Source organism: Peromyscus maniculatus, chromosome 14, assembly GCF_049852395.1.
Source record: "Peromyscus maniculatus bairdii isolate BWxNUB_F1_BW_parent chromosome 14, HU_Pman_BW_mat_3.1, whole genome shotgun sequence".
Lineage (NCBI taxonomy): Eukaryota > Metazoa > Chordata > Mammalia > Rodentia > Cricetidae > Peromyscus > Peromyscus maniculatus.
In genome coordinates, this window is record NC_134865.1 from 17,685,405 (window position 1) to 17,707,986 (window position 22,582).

Here is a 22,582-nt window from a genome sequence, read left to right on the forward strand (position 1 = left end):
TTTAAATGATGACTAGGCAGTCCGTGCTACTGTATAGAATGTACAAACAAAAATGACTCAAATTATATTGATAAGATTATAGATGTTAATATGTAAATAATCTCATTACAAAGACAAAGATGACTGCAAGAAAACAAACCTAAAAGAATGCTAATATCATCTGAGGACAGCGGGGTCAGGGGTCACCATGGTCAGAGCTCATGAAGCAGGTTATGTTTTAGGGTTTGTTTTTTTTGTTTTTTTGTTTTTTTTTAAATTAAGTGAAAAGAATACTAGAGTATGGAGTATTAGAGACAGCGAATTCAAAGTATTAGAATTGTATGGCAATGAATAGGCATTAAGAAATCCGTGTGGATTTTAGTGTGTGTGTGTGTGTGTGTGTGTGTGTGTGTGTGTGTGTGTGTGGTTTGCATGTGTCGTATGTTGTGGATGTGTGGTATAGCTGTGTGTTGTAGGCACGTGCGTGTTCATTACACAGGCCCTGTGCACATTCTGTGGAGGGCAGCCTGTGAGATGTCTTACTCTGTTGTTCTTCATTACCTTGAGACAGGGTCTCTCACTTGATCCAGCTCATCCTCTGGCGAGGCTGCCTGCCAACTGAGCTTTTGGAATCTGTTCTCCATTGCTGGGGCTCCTGGCGTGTGCAGCCAGGCCTGGCTTTTTATGTGGCTCCTGAGTATTTGAACTCGGGCCTCACGCTTGCCGATGAACTCTCTAACTTCTCTCAGGGATTTTTAGATTCGCTTCTCAGTGTCCTAAATGTCCTAGGGAGCCATGTGACAGGCACCCCTTACAGTTAATACTCTAATTTCCCTAGAGACAAACACCAAGTCTCTGTTGGTTTTGTGTTACTATCTACCAGTGGCTTTGCCCACAAGGACACCAAAAACAAAAATGTTACTATCTGAGACATAGGAAGAGAAGCCAATGACCCTGTCCTCTTCTCCCTGGGGGGGGGGGGTGTACCCTCGGATGAATCATGGACCCTCTGGGCTTCCTTCCTTTATCTATAATCAAGGCATTTGGACTCAATATTTTCCAGCCCTTGAATAGTTTGATTTTTATCTTTTTTTTTTTCATCCAGGCAGTTTAGGAAAGGAAACAGGAGAAGTTTTATTTACTTTAAACTAAAGAATTTTCAAAGAGAGAAGACTCCCAAAGGCCATTGAACCACTCATCTACCCCAGGGCACTTCTGTCCCCAGACTGTCCCTTCTATTTTTAGCCACTTCTGGGGAAGTCTCTCCTAACTTTTATCCTGAGCCCACATAGTTCTTCCCAGGAATTTAAGAGCTCTGCGGAGAGCAGTGTGAACTTCCCTGGTCCTCAGATTCTTTTGCCAAGTCATCCGGTGTATTGGTTAGGAATCAGAAGTGATGCAGGAATATGCCAACAAGATCCGCAAGCCCAATCCATCACCGAGCCCAGGCAGTTTCTGTCTCCATCCATCCCTCTTCACACCGACACTGCCTCAGCTCCAAGCGCTCATCACCTCACTTGTTAGGTTGACCTCAACGCCACACAACCGTCGTGTGTTGGTGGTAACACAGGCACTATCTATCTCGACCTTGGAGATGTGGCTATCAGCAGAAGGGCAAGTCACCAGCCTCGCAGATTGCTCAGCACCCAGTGGGAGTGGTGGCCATAGAACAGAGTTAGTCTGGAATTCCAGGGGACTGTGCTAAGGAAGCCAACGGCATGATGTGGGTTAGGGCTTGCGGCAAGCAAGGGCTTCAGAAGGGGACAGGTATGTTCAAATCCCAGCTCTTCCATCACTCCGTGTAACTTTGGGTGACCTCTGTCTATTTAGTTTTCTCGTTTATAAAAGGAATGTTAGTGCCTATTTCCCTGGGTGGGAATAAAGATAAAAATCCCTTAGTACACTGAGAACAGAGCTTAGTATCTCACAATAGCACGGTAATTATTACTACACTAAACAATCTGTCTTCAAAACATCTCGATAGACGCCCACCTCTTCTTAAGTCCTTGAATAGCCGGCCAGGTTTGTGTCAGGCTCAGCCCCTAACTGACTGCAGGTCCTGTCACAGGTCAACTCTGAGAGTCCCCCACCCCTCGTCAGTCTACTGGCCCTTCTGGGATTCTGTCTGTTCCTGCTGTGCCTCTGCCTGGCCAAGAGCTGCCTCAGCAAAGCCCCATAATTCCATTCAGTGTCACGGTCCCTAGCAAGGCTTCCCTGATCTTCCACCATAGAAGCTCGCCCTCCCTTAGCATACATCCGCAGCACCTCTGCAAGCTCCAGCCTCCATTTACCACACTCCGCTAAAATTATCGGTGTGTCTGTTTCCCACCCGGGAGCTCCTTGAGAAGAGCTGTGATGTCAGTCAGTTTGGAGCGGAAGCGCCTAGCTAGCACGCTGCACACAACTAACCACTGTCGAAGGGAGTGCGAGCCTCGAGACTCATTCCACAAACAGGCGTGTGACGGCCTGCAGCATCGGGGATATCAATGCAATCACTCCGCACTCTAGAGTGGTTGATAAATGTCCCCAAATTTTACTCAGTGAACACCATGTAAATGAGCTGTCATGTCCCTTCGCTTACAAAATTACTTGCCAATTACACTTAGATGACCCAGCATAATTGCCATGTAAACTGTACCCTGGCTGGGGTAGCCTGAATCATCAATTTAACTTTACCCTCTCATCATATGGTACTTACCACACAATTAAATAAATGGTCAGCCCCTACCACAATCATACATTTTCCCAGCAAAACGATGTGGCTACCTTTCTCATTGATTTATCGGTCACAACAATCTGTAACACACCTTCAGCTATGATATCAGAAGCTTAAGAAATTTGTGCACTAAAGAAAATAAATAACTTTCAAGTTTGCTTTCTTTTTTTTTTTTTTAATCAAAACCATGTGTTTAAAAATAGTCTTTGTTTTCCTTTAAAACTGACAGACAAAAAAGACAAAAATCTCCATTCCTCCTCAGGAGGCTTTGGTCCCAAGACCTCGCTTCATAAAAATGGCTCCAAACCTCTGAAAGGGGATCTAGCTCCTCAAGCAACTTATAATTTATTTCAAAGAGTTGCTTTTGTGTTGAAAGTAGATGCAGCTCACCGAGGTCGACAGTCTTTCCTGATAGACTGGCTAATAACTTATGCAAGATGTAGATAGATGGGACAGATCCCGGATGCTGACGGTGACTCTGAGTGACGGGATTTTCATTTGCTTCTCTGGCTGCTGCCTCCACACCTGACACAGGTAATCACATTGACTTCTCAGCATGGTGACATCAGGCCAAACGCATTCTCAAACAGAGGTTCTGTCTGAAGGGACTGTTTGACTTCCAGAACATACTGTTTGGAGGCCCTGATTGAAAAGGAGGTCAATGCTAGCCCAAATATCTCTCTACCCCCTGAGGTGGAATAATTGATGTACGGCAGCCCTTGAGGATGTAGAGTCAGCAGGGTGATGGATGGATGTACGTATATTATTCACACGTACATCTGCTAATACACAGGTCCCAGTGCAAACACCAGGACTTAAGAATATTATGTGGATTTAGGACAATCCCTGAAGGACTCCAGTTCCATTAAAAATTTGTTTTGGCAGCCTGGGGCAGATCTATTCCAACTCCCACACGCTTCATGCATTTGAAAGGGGGAACCAAACCACTTTAAAAATAAATTTAATAAATTTTGTAATGTCAAGTCATTAACATCCTGTCTAGTCATACAGTGTTCATATTTTTAAACAGTAATATTAAAGCTGCAGAATTTTTAACCCTTCTAATAACTGAATTATCATTTTTATTTCTGTGGTACTTTTTTAAAATTGCTTTTTCTTGCCAAAAGAGAGGACTCACACCCCTCCAAACAGAGGCCAGTCTTCTGGGGTCCCTTTTTTTCTGGGGGTTGTTCTTGTCATGAATTTACCAGCCACACTCAGAAAGCCGAGTGACCGGGTCTTGGCTCAGAGTGGTAGGGGACTGTTTACCTTGAAGACAGAGGTGAGCACAGCTGGAAAATTTGTTACATTGGTCAGGATTTGTGCCCACAAGGGCTCCAATGTTGCTTTTACCAAAGTTCATTCTTGTCCTCTAGAGACAACAAAGAACCACCAGGTGTCCCTCAGGAAGTGACAGCCAAAAGGGAATAGTTGAGGGCGGGCAGGTGGGGAGAACTGCAGCCTCTTTAAGACTATGTGAGCCATCCTGCCATATGTTAAGTATTCAAGAAAGATATGCACAAGTCCCCAAAAATGAACTCCTACAGCAGTCTATCTCACTTTATAAGTCATATGATAGGTTTGGGTTGGGTTTTTTTTTCTGACTAATATAAAGATCTGAAGTTTTTATTATTTGTAACAGATAAATTGCTTCAAGATTCCAAAATCCCATGTAATAAGATGTATACGTTGGAACCTGTATCTGACGCTCATAGGAAAAGACCCAGGTATGTACCCCAACTCTTGTGAGTCCCTTATCCATAATCAATGTTCTCTGTCCTGTGCATGGACCTATCTGTAAACTTTTCTTCACTGTCCGGTTTACTGTAGCCCTGGATATCCAGTGCTTGCTAAAACAGCGCTTCTCTGGCAATCTAGTTAAGAGCAGTTATTATGCCTCAGAAAAATATAATTTGTAAATTAGTAAACCGGGCACTAACAATATTCAGAGTAGTGAGGAATGTTGAGTATTAAGACCTAAGAGTCTTTAAACCAAGCAGGAAGAAAGTAGAGTTCGTGTGTGCCTTAAACATCCCACGAGTCTCCTAGACACAGAGAATGAACCAGATGAGCACAGGATTGCGGTTTGAGGGTCATGTGTCCAAAGTGAGCCTCCCACTCTACTTACCCCCGCCCCCAACAAGCGATAACAAACTGCCCACGTGCTATAAATTCCTGGCATCCCCACCCATCGAAGCAAAGGACCGGAGGCCGGAAGCTGAGCGTTTCAAACGGCGCCAAAGAGGAGAAATGGTGTCGTTTCCTGCTAACACTCAGCTGCACCCTAAACTGGTGGGAGTTCACGGGGGACAAGCAAACGGAGCTTCAAAGCTCCTGTAAGGCCACAGCCTTGCTCCCGAGGCTGAAGGGGGTGGTAGGCAGCTGGGCCGAACGCACAGCTCCGGCTTCTGAAGTTTGGTTGACTGAGTCCCATTAGCTGCGCCGCACAGCCCTAGGGCAGCTACTGGTCTCTGTGAAGTTCACCTCGCTCGGGCCATCGCTGGCCATCATCGCAGCAGAGAAAGGGAGGTAGGAGAGGTGGACGTCAGGAGGAAACAAGCTCTGTGATCTCTTCACTTCAAGCAATTAAAAAAAAAAAATGGAGCAGAGATAGACGCAGGAGGGCAAACAAAAGACAGCCGTATTCTGAGAAAACTGTTAAGTGACACGCTGGTTTTGGTTGTGATAGAAATAAAACCTATTTGATCAGAAATAAAGCATAAAGATCTAGGTAGTGATGGCAAATGTGTGCATATAGTTTTTGCTGATCATTCCTTTAACCAGACACATTGCTAGTTAAATCCAATCTGTGTTTATGAAGAGGAGGGTAAGGACGCACTAAGAACAAATGGATTTTGGTGCTCCTCTGCCACCTTGTGGCTGCCAACTCAAATTGCAGGTGCTAATGCGACAATGAACAAAAGGTCAGAATGTGTGCTTTGAAAGTCCACCTGCAAAGAGGGACGAGGCGATCCCACACACAAACGTGGATCTGCCTCCATGGTTATTATTACAGAGAAAGCTGTTCCTACAGTACGAGAGGTGTCTGATTACATGGGGTCCCCTGAGTTACTGCTTCAGGCCATCTGGAAAAGGACAAGGAGATTCTCCGCCAGCGTTAGCCTGAATATTCGTGGAGCATCATTTGAAAGAGAAAGCAGAGAGAGGGAGGCAGCCTGAAGGCCATCATGACAAGATTTAATTCAGTAAACTGAGGCACATCCTCCACATGACCAAATTTTAAGGAGCTGTGAAAATGCACCCCAGATTTCCACATGCTGATGGAAACATGTCTGCGGAAGCGGGTTATTGAATAGAATGCACATCATGAACTTGAAAAGGTACTTATTTTACATTAAAGGGCTCCAAAGCACACAGAACAGACTGCTTGGCCTGGTTAGTCAGGAGGGTGGAGGTTTTTCTTTCCATTTTATGCTGCTTCATATTGTTGGACTTTTCCACTGAGTGTAACGTTCCTCTTTAAAGAGACATTGAGGGGAAGACAAAGGCTGTGCCGTCTTCCCTCAGCCGACCACACCCGGTACTCAGTGAGCTGATGGTGTCACATGACCTCAGTTCACACACACCCAGCACTGGCTGGAGGTCCAGGTCACACCACGCCCACGCTCAGCATCTGACATGCCTTCACTGCGCCCAAGTCTTGCCTGCACTATGTTGGGTGAAGGGTAGAGCGCCCTAGACTAGACCAGGGCAGACCAATGGAGGTTGGCTGAAATTTCTGACTGACCATGAGGGAGCCTCAAAAGCAGCTGCTGGCGTGAGTCTCTGACTCGCCCCTTCAATCTATTCCTGTTCTCCGTTCCTACTTTCCCTCACCTCACCTACTCTTCTCACTACTCAGATGTTCTCCGTCTCCGCACTCATCTGCAAACCCTCTGATCTTTAACTCCTTCCTTCTTATCCAAAATGGAGTGCCCACGAGCTGCTCTTTCTGGGACAGGAACCCCGGTGTGATTCCGCCAGGAGTAAGGACCCAGCACTGGCTCCCCAGGTCTGCCTAAGCACTGGCACCAATTGTTGAAATGTCTCTGTCCCTTTGGAAGAGACTTCTTGATGGTTTCCTTTAAAAATAGTTTCCATTCACAACACAGACAAGGGATTGACTCATTTCATGGGTAAAAGGCTCACATAAATCAAGAAGTTAAGTAACAGTGACCCAGCAGAAGAACGGGCTACGATAACGAGCAAATGAGAAATGCAATTGACTCCCCCAAACATGAAGAGGAAGTCGACGCCACCTAAAATGCCAGAAGTATGACAGACATCCCCTGCTAACGACCACGGGGACAAAGCTAAGCAGTGTGCCAACAAGCCTCACCAGCAGGACTACAATGGGTGTGCTCAGGCACGGACCACACACGGCGTCATCGCCACCAAAGGCGCTCTAGTAGTAGATGAAAAATTTGACTGTGCAGAGCCTTTTAGCCAGAAATTGCACACGTAAGGACATACTCATACTAAACAAGATGATTAATTTCCAAGCACTTGCACAGAAGCATCGTTTGAGATAGAAGAAGACTGCACATAACCTAAATGTCTAGCATAAAGGATTGGTTAAAATAAACTATGCATGCTCATCAAGGAAACACAGTAAAGCCACACACAGGGATAACGTTGTATTGTAGCTGCTGCTTTGACCTGTTGCTAATACAAAGTGGGGACAAAGCAAAGCCCGTGTGTGTAGCTGTTTTCAAATACTTGGAATAACTCCGAAATGAGAGAAAGCAGGGGAGGAGAGCTGGTATCTGGGAGAACATGAGCGAGGGATTCTCCGTAGACTTGAACCAGTCCACTGTCATTCACTTTATGAAGTCTCTGTCTTATTTACACACAGCCGGTCAAAAACCACATTTTTGAAATATGATAGCCGCTAGTCTGGGCTAGAACATCAAATTCTGCACTCAAGCCCATTTTCCATTACAGTCACTCAGTTGACCTCATTCAGCTCATCGATGCCAGACGGGCCATGCCCCCATGGGATTTGTGATTGATTCCTCTCACTCTCCTGTTCTGAGACACAGGCAAACCTTCAGTGCCCCTGTGTTTGGCAATTTAAAATGTCATTTAGTCTCCCTTCCTGTCCTGCACCCACCTGCAAGGCTCAAGCTGGGCATCAGCCACACCGGCTGGGCTAGCCTTCCCTCCCTCACCCTCGCTATGAAATCCCTGCCCAAGCTCTCTGCTCTCATTTTAGCCAGCAGAATGATAGATGCCCTTTGAGGGCTGCATCCAATTAACTCTAGGAAAACAGTAAACCTTTTCACTGAACTCCTTCATTTATCCTATAAAAATCTACTGGCCAGGACTATATCATATAACCTATAGTTGCCTCTGTTCAGTGGAAAGCCCCCAAGAGAAGTCAACTTCATTCACCATACACTAGCACCTAAGGAACCGCCTGACATTCCAGGGTGCCTGATATGTATGAACTTGAATGTTGGATCCATGGTCATCATATTGCTACACCACTCCCATACATCAAATTGAATTAAGAATATGGCTTCTTAAGACAAGTAGTCATCTGTTATTCCAGTCCTCAGGAGACAGAGGCAGGAGGTGGCAAGCTGGTGGCCAGCCTGAGCTACACAGTGAGTTCCCTGACACCCTGGGCTACATAGTAAGATGGATCTTATAATAAATTGAAAAACTCCCAGAGAGACTCTATTCCTCATAGTGGGGTCACCTGGCGCAGCCTTAATACAAGAGTTGCTTAGTCTGACTGCAACTTGGTGTGCCATGTTTTGTTGATACCCACGGGAGGCCTGCCCCTTTCTGAACAGAAACAGAGAAGGAGTGGATTTGGGGAGGCGGGGAGAAATGGAAGGAGAGGAGGGAGGGGAAACTGTGGTCCAGATGTAAAATAAATAAATTTTTTAAAAAACCTCCCAGATAATATGAACTTAGCTTGTTTTCCTGGTACTGATGCCTATGACATGGTCCTCATTTGGTGAATTAGGCTTGCATGACAAGGACTCTGGGGATGAGAGCAATCATTCCCAAAGCACATGGAATAATGTGGCTCTGGCCAGCTCGGCCTCTCTGCTGCCTCGCTCCTGCACACTGTGCTCTGAAGACACTATACATTTCCTTAAAGGAAACCCGTCCAAGCACTTGCAATGGCTGGTTACCAAGCACACACTGTCAGAGTACATGCCCTGGCGTGTGACGGCTATTCACAATGTTTCCCTTTGTTTCCCTTTATTGTGCTTCTACCTACATAGACATACTTTGAAAGACTGTGGAGGAATCAGCCCAAACGCTCATCAGTGCCTCAGTGAGTCAAGTGTGGTCCACGCACAGGTGGAATATTATTTACCAACAAAACAGAGCAATTGACGGATGCAAATGATGCTGTATCTAACAAGAGATAGGCTGAATCGGAGACTGGGTCCGTGCCCCTGCAGAGTACCTGCTGGTTGGTTTTATTCATGTGAAATTTGAGAAAGTACAAACTAATTCCATAGTGACATAAAGGAAATCAGCAATTGCTTGGGGATGCAGAGGAGGCTGAGGAGGAGGGCTGGAAGAAGAAATTACAAGCTCCTTAACTTTCATACTCTAAAATAGGCAATCTGTCGCAGGCCAAACACTTCCATCAAGCTGCCTTTGAAGAGGTTAGGAAGGGAATGAAAGAGAGAGAAAAGGGAAGCCGCCCAATAATACATTTATACAAAGTTACTTCTAAAATTGGTTTCAAAGAAGGAGAGTGGCCAGTACTCCTAACATACCACCCCCAAATGACATTTTCCTGAAAATGCCAGTTTCTAAAAAGATGGGAATTGTATTTTTGAAGAAGCAGCCAGGTTGCAAGCAGATGATTAATTATCATGGAAAATCGCTGATGTACCATGACAATTTCACACTGTTTCCTACAGCTAAAATAAAGTTCCCCTGTCTCTCTCAGAAAGGCATTGCAAAGCTTTAATTGATTTGTGTTGGAAAAAAGAAAAAAAAAAACCCTTGGCTACCATCATGGAAAATAATCGAATTAAGTATCAAGATATAAATGTACAACTATTATTTTGGTATTTGTTTTTCTTTACAGTAAATGTTGGGAGATGCCAGCTATTCCGATGTATTACACCAGAGAAGAGCGTCACTCTCGGGTCTCACACTCGTGCAGACTAAAGACTGAATCACAGAATCTAGAAAAATGGCCTACCTAGTGTGTCTGGCAACCTCTAACACTGAGCAACATTGCAAAACCATTTGCTCACTCACTGGGAGACAGCAACGGTTTGTGCAGGCTGAGCTAAATATGAATCTCGAGGCTCACTTGTATAGTTTTTATAGAAAGGTAGATTTTTGCCTCCTTTTGAGACTAAGAAGAATATTGATTCGGCATAATGATAATGTACTAAATACAGACAACAGCTAGGATAGGAGGATAATGTGGACAGAGAGAAACCGAGTCTTGTCCTAGGTCAAGTGACCAGGTAAACAGTCCAGTGACTCTCAGAGACGTCTGTTGCATGCACAGAAGGCTAACGTGGCTATCGCAAGCGTTATTCACAGCATCAGAAGCAACATCTGGGATGGGGACTTCACAGAAGTAACATCTGGGACCGGGACTTCACAGGGAACTGGCCTGCAAACCATAGTTCCTCGCCATTTAAAAGCAGAGATAACCAAACTATTCCTATATCACTTCTACTTCAGCTGAAATAGTCAGAGAGAGAGAGAGAGAGAGAGAGAGAGAGAGAGAGAGAGAGAGAGAGAGAAACCATCCCCCCCCAAAAAAATCCTCTGACAAAACAGACTACTCTCCAAGAGAGATATCTCAAGAAGGACCCTTTGGTGGTCTACAGCAAATGGGAATTGACCCCCATGTTTGGGATGAGAACATTGTCTTGAGGCAGGTATGGATGCCTGAGCTTCATTATGTCACTTCTGAAAAGGTCTGCAATTGTTAAGGCTGCGTAGAGCAAGGGAGTAGACCTAGGCAGCCATTTCAATCAAATGACCATATTAAAAATTTACTTCTTCCATAGACTTAGCAACACTTTAATTTAACACTAATGTATGAAGTTAGTGGTACCTGCATCAGACAGAGCGGTACACATTATTCCCTCATGAAGCTGTGGGCTAGAAGGAGGTGAGGTCAGCCCGAGGATGTCAAGCAAGAATTTCTGTAACAGAACTGAGACAGGAATATGCGTCGGGGACAAAGGGGCGCATCACTCAGGGAGGAAAGGGTCCTCAGCCCGCAGGTGCTGTGCTTGGCTTTCGATAAGTCACCCACAGTTAAGGCACCCTTATGCCCTTGTGCCCTCTGGAACCTCAGCAGCTGAATGTGTGTTTTCCATAAAATATTAAATCAAGAAAATTAAGACAGCACACTTGATGTGAAATAAAGTTCATATAGTCCTGTTTAAACACAGATTAGAATTTCTGTCAGAACAATGCCAGTGAAAAGTTGACATTCTAATTAATATAATTTACATCATAAAGCACTGAATATCTTTATCTTGCTATTATGAAATGCCCTCTAAAAAAAAAATGGAAACCGTATTCCACAGGGAATTGAATGCTAAGGGCAGTATTTCAAAACCCACATACAAGAGAGTCACTTGGGGCCACTGGCATTGCGGCACCCCACCAGGCCATCCCTTGATCCTCCACAAGCCTACCCGCACGCAGCCACTGGATTCTGTGACCGTTTTTGCTGCGGTTACATAAACCAAGCTGCAAACACAACACTAAGTCAACTAAAATTCTTCCTTTCCTGCCCCTCTTTTGTCCTTCTCTGGCCTCCCCTATGCATGGGACTCTACATGCACTCACTTAATCCAAATTCTAAGCGTGTCGAAGGGGCAGAAATCAGTCCCACAGTTGGGTACCCAAGGATCCTTGTTCATTGCCTTTGTCAATTTTCGTCTATCAGTGAAAGGAATAAAGATGAGCTCCTTAAAGCCCGAGTTTTCGTTTCCTGTGACAATGTGCTTTTTCGTCATGCTTTATCACACTCCGCTACGTGGTTCCCACCCCTTCATAATTGATATCGGCCATTTGGAGCATTCGGTACGAACCTCCTGAGGTTCATCAACTGTACCCTGGTCTATAACTCCTGCTTTGAACGGACGCAAAGCACAGTCATCCAAATGTTTTCCATGACTACTCCCTGGTTTTCCCTAAGCACGGGGCCCTGGATAATGACAGTTGTATTAATTATCTGCTGAAAAATCCACGTAGCAGCAGAAATGATGGAGATCATCATTTTAAATATTTTATTAAAATAGCCAAGTGTAGAACAGATTAAATAGACCTTCTTGATAATGAGAGGCTCATTAATTTTACAAGAATTCTAGAACGCTTCAGAACGGTCATCAAATTTTTCTCTTGTATTCATTTATTTCTTTCAAGAAGAGAGAAATCTTCAATCATCACAGGTCTAATAAGATTTTTCTGAGGTATTTTAAAATAGCGGCCTTTCTGGAAAAAGCTTTGAAGCATCAGTTTGAAACATGGAGGCCTTAGGTGTCATATCACTGCTTGAAAGGCCTGCAAGTGTTCAGCTTGTGGGTTAACCCCACTGAATCCTGGCCTCCTTAGCATCTACAGACTTTTGGCTGACTTAAGTTGCTATTGGACCTAAACAAGTCAGCATCGCGCTGAAATCCTTGACAGAAACGGCAATACACAACACGATCCTGCCTACCAAGTGGGTCTCCAGGTAGAGCCGAAGGCTATCCGTCTCCGCCTTCGGAGGAGTCCAGTTCTCGGTGGTCTCCATGGCTTCGTTCAGCCACTGAATGAATTCATCCAGCTTGTTCACAAACCCCTGTGAGGGAAGAGAAACAGGAAGAACACAAAGGGAAATTAGTTGATTTTTTCTAACGTCAATCTTAAAAATTCCACACTTTGCCCCAAATTACGGTAACACCTCGTGATGACATCTCCACTGCTCCTGGCCCAAAATCCTTCCAAACAGGAAACAAACTCTCCTCCTGGTTTTGATCTAGGAACGCTTTCCTAGAGAATATGACTAGACCATGGGGTGCACTGTGGAAAGGACCTCAAAATATCTCTAGGGTATGCCAAGCATCTCCCTGCCCACCTCCAAATCTCCCTCTGGCTCGGGGTGGCATCTGTGTGAAGAGAGCCTTGTCCATTCGGAGTGCAGGGAACTGAGCTCCTAGAGCTGGACTAGGAAGGGTATTCTAAATTTAAACAGTGTCTAAAGATACCCGGATGAGTCCCATCCACAGCTCGAGTGTCTGTGCCTGAGCCCGGGGACTCGGGAGGAGAGAAGGACAGAACAGGGGCGCCACAGAGCAGACGCAGACACCTGACTGGCTGAGAACGTCTGGACCGAAAGAAATATCCTTGCCCGGGAAGCACAAATCACAATAATCTTGCGATTTTTCAAATAGTGGTTATAAAATTTTATTGACCATTTAAAAGAACACATCTGTAGAGACAGAAAATATTTTTGAAAAAGTGAAAATCCGGCTATAAAGGGAGCCTGGCGCCGGCTCTCCATGCCTAGGGCAACAGCGCCACCTGGAGGTCACATGGAGCAAGGGCAGGTGTATTAGTTGTTCCCCTATTACACTAAGCCCGTCCTTTTTTTTTTTTTTTCCTTTTCTTTTAACCTTTGACTAATTTTGGTCGATATTTTAATGCCTTACTGAAGCTGGCCTAAGACAAAGGTAATACTAGTATGTAGAAATTCATTTTCTTTGTCATGCTTCTCAGAAGATGAGTTTTATTATTTAGTATATCCTAGATAATTCTTTAAGATTCATAACCCTTAATTTGAGCATTTTGCCCCTAGTGGAGTATTAGAAAATGGGATAGGAGGTTAGAAAAGCAGATGGATAAAGCCCAGAGACGCATTCCTGTTGAGAAGGGGAGAGATCGGAAATGTCGCAGAGGGCCACGTGTTTCCATGCTCATAATCGCTACCCCAGGCTTCCCGACCAGGCTGGCAATGCTTTACAAACTCGCACCTGACATGTTTACCGCAGACGAGCACGTTACTCCTGTGAGCACGACAGAGTCCGGTGGAACTCAAGCCACTGTACGGCGCTCCCACGGTGGAATTTTTTGTGGGAAAATGGAGACCTTTCGGTGAGCACATAAACAAGCTTTATCTATCACCCACAGGAGAGTGTAAATGACCAACAACAGGGATGGAAATCGTAGTTTTAGTATGCGTATCAACTCCCACTTACTGTTAAGTTTGACTTGAGTGGTTGTATGAAAATTGGTTTGTGGATAAAGTCAGGAAGCAAAGGATTTGGAAACAACTGCTTGAATCCAAAAGACAAATAGTCAAGTATGCTATTTTAAACATAATCAATACTAGATGATGAATCGTGTTGCCCAAACAACAAACAATGAAAGCACATGAGAAGGTCCAGGCCCCTCACAGAGGCCGGTCATAGTCCGAGAGTTTTAAACCACGTGTGTCGGATTTCCTCACAGAGCCACCATGCACGGCGAGCTGAGATTTCCTCACAGAGCCACCATGTTTGGGCGAGCTGAATTTCTGAATGCAGGTTAGCAATGCAGGGCCCTGGGAAGTCTTCCTGGGTGGTACCTCCGGGTAACCCAGCTAGTCAGCAAAACAGGGCTGATATCAAAGAAACGAGGTCTTTTCTCTGAAAATGTCATCTGGATTGCAGCCCATCCTCACCAGTCTTCATCTGCCACACATTCTCCTACCTCTCTCTTGGCAACGCCAAGTTTCCTCCATCAAAACAGAAATGTGACAAGTCTCAGTGTTCCTATTCGCAACAAAAACTAGGTTGTTCTTTCTCTTAGGGAAACCAGAGCTTTCTGTGGCTTTTGTGTGTGGCTTTAAGGATATGGATGTAGACGGCATAACGGAAATCTGGTTTCACTGGAGTCCATTCAGTTCTTGAGGGTTTATCTCCTGGCTTTTCCCACTGTTCCAGAACCTCTGTGTACTATCGGGGGGCTCTATGCACAAGGGTACTTACTGTGTGCAATCCCCACACATGCCCTTTCTTAGAAAGACCAAGAAGGGGCTGGGTGGGCGGTGGTGGCACACACCTTTAAATCCCAGCACTCGGGAGGCAGAGGCAGGTGGATCTCTGTGAGTTCAAGGCCAGATCATATATATTTTCAAAGTTCTGTCCTGAGGTGTTCTTTCATTTGCTTTGTTTATGGTAAACTTACTTTTAAATTTTCTAAAGCATCTATTTCTTTAATGCCTAAGAAATAAAATGAGATCTCACACTTACCAGTAATAATAATAATAATAATAATAATAATAATAATAATAATAATAATAATAATAATGTTTGCTAGAGTCGGCAATGACAGACATTTACAGGCTACAAATTCTCCTTATTTCTTGTATTTCCTTCCTCTCCTCCTATAGATAACTTCTTCTCACTAACATAAACTGTCAGGCTGACTACTCCTCCCACTGGCAAAGGTACCTGAGTACCCACAGTAAAGAGGCCGGGCTTCCAAGCACTGGATAAGAGGCCAGGACATGGCCATGCCCTGGGAGAGAAGACACGACCCTGACTTAGGGAATCATAGGCCTAAGGGTTTTTTTTTTTTTTTTTAAGTTTCTATTACTTTTAAATCAAAATTGAAAGCCATTTCACCAAAGGGCAGGGAAATCTTGCAGCAGGAAGTCCAGCTCTGGGAGAAAGTAGTGACTAAGGTCACTTTATCGACGAGAAAGATATGTCATAAGATGAGTAATTTGTCCAGAGCCAGAGGCAGGATTTGAACCCACATCTTTCTCTTCGGAGTTCCTTCCAGGGTACCACACTGCCCAAAGGAGGGGGGCCTCCAGAGGCACGTGGTGACCAGCTGACGAGTACTCTCCACTCCACAGCACACACACTGAGGTAAGCTCCATGGCTCCTCAGTCCTTCTCCCTCCAGTCACACTTTTTCTGTGCCCTCTTTGAAAGGAGCTCAACAAGGAGGGTCACCACAGATTCCATTCCTAACACACGGAGGGAAACGTTAAAGGAAGTTAAATGCCTGAACAAGACTATTCCAGCTGTGCCTTACTACAGATGGATGACTCAGTTTACCCCCTGAGGGAGTGGTTATCAGATGACAGTTAGTCACTTCCTGAAGGGCCAGTTTCCCTGTGGTGTTTGTCATTTGGATGGGTACTACACGCACCTGAAGTCTCCCTCCTGGTAGAGAGCTCAGACCCAGGCTAGACCAAATCAGCTGCCTTCGGACAGGGCCACACTGAAGAGCCTCGGAAGTGTCAACTACTTAACTGTATGGAGAAAAACGGCAACTTCTGTTGGTGAGCATTTTAAATCATTAAAACCTAATTGTCGCTCTCTCAGTGTCCCAGAGTCAAGGGCTCCGTGAACTCATCCAGATAATTCCAGCTGAAATAACAAGCGGGCCTCACTCCGAGCGGGGACCTGTCGTAAGCATCTTAGATAAAATAAACCACTTCGGACCTGGAAGGACGACATGAGGTAGTGACTGCTGTCATTCTCAGGATGCAGGTGAGACCAGTAAGGGCAGAAGGTAAGGACAACTGTCCACTGCCCTGGAGCCAGAAGGGGGTGGACTCGGTACCCAGCTACGGAGTCCCACCAATGCCATATAATAGCATGGAAGATGGGCTGATTTAATGGTAGCCTTTCTTCTCAGAAACTAAAAGCTGGACATAAAATAAAGATTATGTAGGGGAAACAGAGATGGTGTATTAAAAGAGAGAGAGAGAGTCAGAGAGGAGGTGGAAGGAGAGAGACAGACAGACAGCAAATACTCATGAGCCAATGTGGACATTCAGTGGTGGGGCCAGACGGAACTGAATTTGGTTCCAGGAGTTACTACATGAGTTACTTCCTGCCTTTGAACGCCAGTCCCATCACCTGCAAAATACAGGTGACGATATTCATTTTTGAGATGACATGATAATTATCAGAGAAAGTGCGGGGGGGGGGGGGGAGGTATTATGAGATACAAACTTCTGAACTTCACATGTCACACTTAGGAACTCACAGTCGCTAGGATGATACAAAGGTCCCTGGAACATAATGGCCAGCCAACTAAGACAAGTGGTAAGCTCCGAGCTAAGTGAAGACACCGTCTCAAAGAGTAAGATGGGAGAACTCGATGCAGACACCTGGTGCTGACCTCTGACCTCTGCATGTACATGCACACCAGTTTACCCATTTCTCCATGCAAACATATAGAGCACACCACACACAAGCATGCATGCACGCGCACGTGCACACGTGTGCGCACACACACAGATTGCTCAGTAAATGTATAGCATTGTGCTAGGTTCTGCTGAGAAGAGGGATGAGAAAAGTCCCCACACAGTCACAGCCTGGTGAGTGGTAGCAACTGCTCTGGGCACTCAGAGAGACAGCCATGGTCCTGTGTCCAGTATCTGTGAGCCATTGAAGAGAGAGCAACCAGGAAACCTGCAGGTTGGCGAGGATGCCACCAACCAATGTTCCTATTAGTAGGCAAACATTTCATAATAAAATCTGACAACTTTTGCAGGGACTAGGGGAAGGCCATATTCTTGGGGAAAATCTTTAGCAGTAGGGCCATCAACAAGTAACAGTTATGGGACATCACAGCCCCCCCCCCCCCACAGTACAGCTTTATTTAGGCTCTTAAGCCAGCAAATTAGAAAACTACTTCGAAGCAAAATTATGCACTGATTTATGTGAACATCCTCCAGTGTGCAGATTCACACATTTCTGAATATAATTCTTACACAGAACTCTTCTCTGAAATGTCTAATTTAGGTTTTTGTACAATCACACTCCAAATGCAGCTCCTCTCTTCCCAACCATGTATCTACACGCTTCTGTGTCAGCAGATGCAGAGGTCCAAGGTAAAGTCCTAGGAATTAAAAATAGTTCTCTCGGGACTCTGCCCCTTCCCTCATCTACCCCTTCCTGTTCACAAAGCCCAGAACAGGAGAGAGGAGAGCAAAGACCGAAGAGAGATGCGGTTTCAGCCAGTGGGAACTTACTGCCTCTGGAAACATTAGCTTCCTGTCTAGAGGTTCATGAGGAGCTTTAGAATATAAAAGCATTCCAGTGCACCTGTCCCTGAGGGAAGGGGCAAAACCATAAGAAGAAAACCAACAAACAAACAAAAAAAAAAATCACCAAACAGCATTATCTAAATCTCACCAGCTAGAGGAGGTCCATTCTGAGCTCAGAGTTCACAAGAGGGAAACTGAGCTGAAATCTGTAGACCTTGCCGTCCTATTGTCAGTGATCTCAAAGGGAAGAGCCCAGGAAGCTATCTGGCGTACAGTGGGGAAGGGTTCCTTTAAAGAACTGGAGACTTTGACCTCAGTTGCTTCCTATTCATTTAGACAAAGAAATTATCAAAGATTCTAGGAGCAAGACTGGAATGCATAGCATGAAATTTCAATTTAAAAGGCTTAAAATACTTCAGAATAAAGTGAAAATGGTAATAAACTATTGATAATATATATTAACTGAGCACTTATTTGTCAAGCCTTATTTTAATTCTCACAAGAACCCCCAGAAGATTCCCATACATTCTGCTTCATAAGGAGGAAGCTGAGACATGGCCGGACTCAAACACTTAATGGCTATGAGGCGTGGAGCTGGGCATGCTCCCAGGTAACTTCGCCATGCCCTAAGATTTGCAGGACACTATCTTGAGCACCCCCCAAAACCTACAGGGAAACTTGAACAGCTTAGCTAATCTTTATTTGCCTCTAAGTACAAAATATCTAATAAATTCATACCTTTGAATTTAGAATATTAACAATTTAAATGTTTTTTCTAAAGATTTGCTTATTTTCATTGTACTTGTATAGGTGTTTTGCCTGCATGTAGCACCCAAGGAAGTCAGAAGAAGACCATGGGTCTCTTGAAACTGGAGCTACAAATAGCTGTGAGCTGCTGTGTGGGTACAGGGAATTGAACCTGGGTCCCCTGGAAAAGCAGCCAGTACTCCTAACCACTGATCCATCTCTCTAGCCCCTTATAAATGATCTAACTGTAGGTTCTTCATAAGCAGAGGCATGACTTTAAATGCTTAACATTCCAGTTCTACATCCCAGCTATTTTAATAATTAACAACATTTTTTGAATCATTGACAGATTTCCCAATGCATAGATAAAAACATGAGGGCATGGAAGTGTTCTGCATTTCGCTTAAAGTCATAAAGCTGAAGAACGATTATTTAGGAATCTTCTTCCAGATGTGGACCACCGCACCAAACTCTGTCTAGATAGACTGGCCCTCGTGGGTGCCAAGAGAGAAAAAAAGGGGTATTAACACGCTCTGCTACTGGTTCTCACCCCACGACTCTGCACCAGCTTAGTCCTGGCCATACAACTCAGGCACTCATGTCCCGGCTTGGATTTTAGAGCCTTCTTCCTCTTCTAAGTTCTCTTTTCTCCTCCTCCTCCCAGCCCTTCTCCTGTCTCATGCTTCCTTCCTCTGCTGGGGAAACTTGGCCATTCAGTCTAATGACCAATGGGATGGAGCAGGTTGGCCCAAGGGGCATAGTCTTGTCTGAGGATCCAGGACGCTTTAATAATCAGGGGGAGGGGGAGGGGTCGTGCGGCCCCTTGGATGTGGAAGGCTTCCTGACCTGGTCCAGGTCTTTGTCCATCCCTCCCTGGTGGACAAGGGGCAGCGGCCCCCGCTTCATTCTGTATTCGTGACTGTGTTATATCCATTTCATCCTTTAGTAAGTCAGTCCTGACCCAAGACTTCTGTGGACGGCCACTTTATCCCCTGTTCTCTTTTCTCTCCTTCGCCCTTTCTCTCCTCTTTCCTTTCTGGTGTCTTTTATCCACAGCTCAAGTTCTCCCCGATCCATTTTGTTAGGGAGAACCAATCATCTTCAGTAAACAATAGTTTCTTACATCCCCATACAGTTTTCAGACAAGAGGCCTCTCCTTGACACTGAAGTGTGGAGCAGAATGTGTGGCTATAATCCTGTTGGGATTTGCCTCAAATGCTTTCCTGATTCAGACCTGACAAATCAAATGTCTCCTACAGGAACACACGTGGACAGATGGAGTGTTTGTAGAGTACTACAGTTACTCAAAAGGTTACAGGTGATTGTTGAGCTGTTACCCAGTCTAAACTTTCTCTAGGAAACATGCACTTCTTTCATAACAACAAGGCTCTCGTTGTTAGAAAAAAGATCAAAATCCCATGTGCGGCGATTATCATGTGAACAAGAAAATGTAACACCTGCCGGAGAACTTCAGGACGGCCAATCAGCAGAGGACACAGCTCAGTGAGTACTTGATTACAGACGAGGCCAAGAGACAGAAAGTACACAGGCAGTCTTCAAACACCCCTTCAAGTCTGCCTGCTTCAAAAGCACCCCAATTTCAAGTGAGGGAAATGAAGTTCAAATAGTTACACACTGGACCATAGTGCACGTTCAGTGAATAGCTGCACCGGGAGAACTTGGACACCACATCCTCAAGCAGCAAAGCAAAACTGTTCATTTTCAAGTTTTCATAGGCATCTTTTGGACAAGAGTCCTGGAGTCCAAAGTAAAAAGACAGACGAGAGCTTTGAGAATAATATAGTTTCCAATGCAGCTGGTTAAACTCATGTATATAGTCTCGGCATCGGGCCACACGAGGCCAGCTGAATTAAATATTAAATTACCCTTTTTGTTAAACTCCACAAGTATGTACATATGTGGATTAAGTCATTTTTAAACACTTTATTTTTTTAAGAATTCACAGTGAATCAGAAACTGTACCCGGTTCTAGGATTCGCAGACCAGGGATCCACACTCTGAAACAGCTCAGAGTGCAGGGCATTGGGATGCTAACTTGTGATCGGGTAGGTCAAACCTGTGATCTACAAACTCCTTTAGACTTATAAACGACTGGAAAACTGGGTGAATATAGAAAATACAATGTTAAATATCCTAAGTTTGCTTTCTATCGCTGTGATAAGAACACTGACCAGAACTAAGTGGGGCAGAGACAGCTCATTTGGCTGACAGACTACAGTCTATCCCTGGGGGAAGCCAAGGCAGGAACTAAAGGAGAGACAACGAACGCTGTTTCCTAGCTCGCTTCCTCTGGCTCGCCAAGCTACTTCTTGGTAGCTTACCTGCTTAGGGATAGCTCTGCCCGCAGTGGACTGGGTCTTCCTTCATCAATTGTCATTTAATAAAATGCCCCCACAGATATGGCCAGACAACAATTTAATGACAATTCCTCAACTGAGGGTCCCTCTTCCTGGATGACCCTAGTATGGGACAACTTGACAAAAACTAGCCAGCCCAATGAACATGGGCAGAATACGCCAGTGTATAGAGAATGCCGGGGGGGCGGGGGGAGGGGGTAGAGTGGACCAGACCATTTGCTAACAGCAGAGGATAAAGATGCTAGAGTCCGAGATAACCGCTAACTTTCTAATTTGGTTGGAGGTACCATTCCTTGAAGGAAGGAAGAGGAAGTTCAGGAGGGGGTCGTGGGAAGATTGGGGACATGCGAAGTTCACAAGAAGATCGGAAACATGTTAGTGATCCTGACTGTCCTTTCTGAACTCACTCACTTACAAGGTCTAGCAAGGAAGACAGTCTGTGAGTTTGGAACTCTGCAGGAAGATCTAGTCCGTGACGGGGACGTCCAAGTGGTACTGGAGACCATGGCATAGATAAGATGACCCAGGAGCCGGCTGTAAACAGCAGACCCACTGTGTGCTCTGCACTGTGATGCCTAAATGTGCCGCACACTCGAGTTCCTTCATACCAGCTCCCTGGGCTTTGTCTCGGTGGTTCTGGTTGTACCTGAACATTGACGGTGAAACTTCTCTTCATAAACCAAACTCGCAGAAGAGAGATCTCTTGAAAGTCCCTCAGGGTCTTAAAAACAAAGACCCAGCAGCTGTGTGGTACCACACATAGGTTAGTGAGATCTGAGGCGAAGGGGAGGAGGACTCGAGATGCGGCGGAAGCGGGAGACAGGATGCTCTAACAGGAAGCACTCCAGGACTGGGAGAGACAGGCTCTGGCTGTGAAATGAGGCTACCATACTGAGTAGTGCTCATTCCTCCTGACTTCACATGGTAGTCTGGATGGCTCACCCTCCTTCTTTCTTATAGTTTGACTTGACGGGGAACGGATCTTTGGTGTCTTCCATACATTCTCTCAAGGTTTCGCAGTTTACTTCCTGTATCTGTCCTTCAAGATCTACCTTAAATGTTCCTCTCCCAAGAATCATCCCAAGTTGATTGCTATTTTTCCCTGGATCTTTTCTTCATCTTCCCATCTTGATCTTTTGGGAGTTTGATGGACAATTCTAAACCTATTGGAGGCCTTTCCCCTTTCTGTACATAATATAGTATAATCACCCTCCTTCTGGTTACATTTACTGTGGGAATTATTTATAAGTATGTAATTATAAATATGTTATAAATATTCATATTTACAAATAAATAAGTACATAGTATTTATAAGGTTGCTGTGTGGCAATATTATAAACTAGAATGCTGTTTATATTTGTCTGAACACATAGTCATTGCATAAATTTCTCTACATAAACTTCCTAAGATGACAGAGAAGTGCATTAGCTAAAATTATTGGACCAATTAGGAGAAAATCAGCTCTAATACAATATAAACATCATCTGTCATGGCAGGAAGCCCAGAGTCTCACAAAGAAGAGGTATGGGAAACTGGGGTAATCACTAAGGGTCCCAAGATATGGGAGGGATAGGCTTGAACAATGTGGGTGGGGATCGTGGAGAAAGCTGACTTCAGCGTGACCTTGGGGACTCACTGATGGAGGAGGAAGCGAGCTACGAGGGTGCTGAGTGGTATTTTGGGCTCTTTAGACACTTGATCACATTTGGTTGTCCCAACATTACACCATGTACCTATTTCATTTGGGCGGTGCTCTTCTGAGATAGTG

At 44.9% G+C, this 22,582-nt stretch overlaps 1 protein-coding gene across 6 annotated transcripts in view; it reads right to left on the reverse strand.

Moving 5' to 3' along the window:
* Positions 1-22,582, reverse strand: part of Akap6 (A-kinase anchoring protein 6) — a 504,011-nt gene that overhangs the window by 210,744 nt on the left and 270,685 nt on the right. For all 6 annotated transcript variants that reach the window (XM_076550667.1, XM_076550669.1, XM_006975274.4 and 3 more), the window contains one exon: positions 12,375-12,497. In XM_076550667.1, coding sequence (XP_076406782.1) covers positions 12,375-12,497 — 123 coding nt within the window. The remainder of the gene's footprint in view (positions 1-12,374; positions 12,498-22,582) is intronic.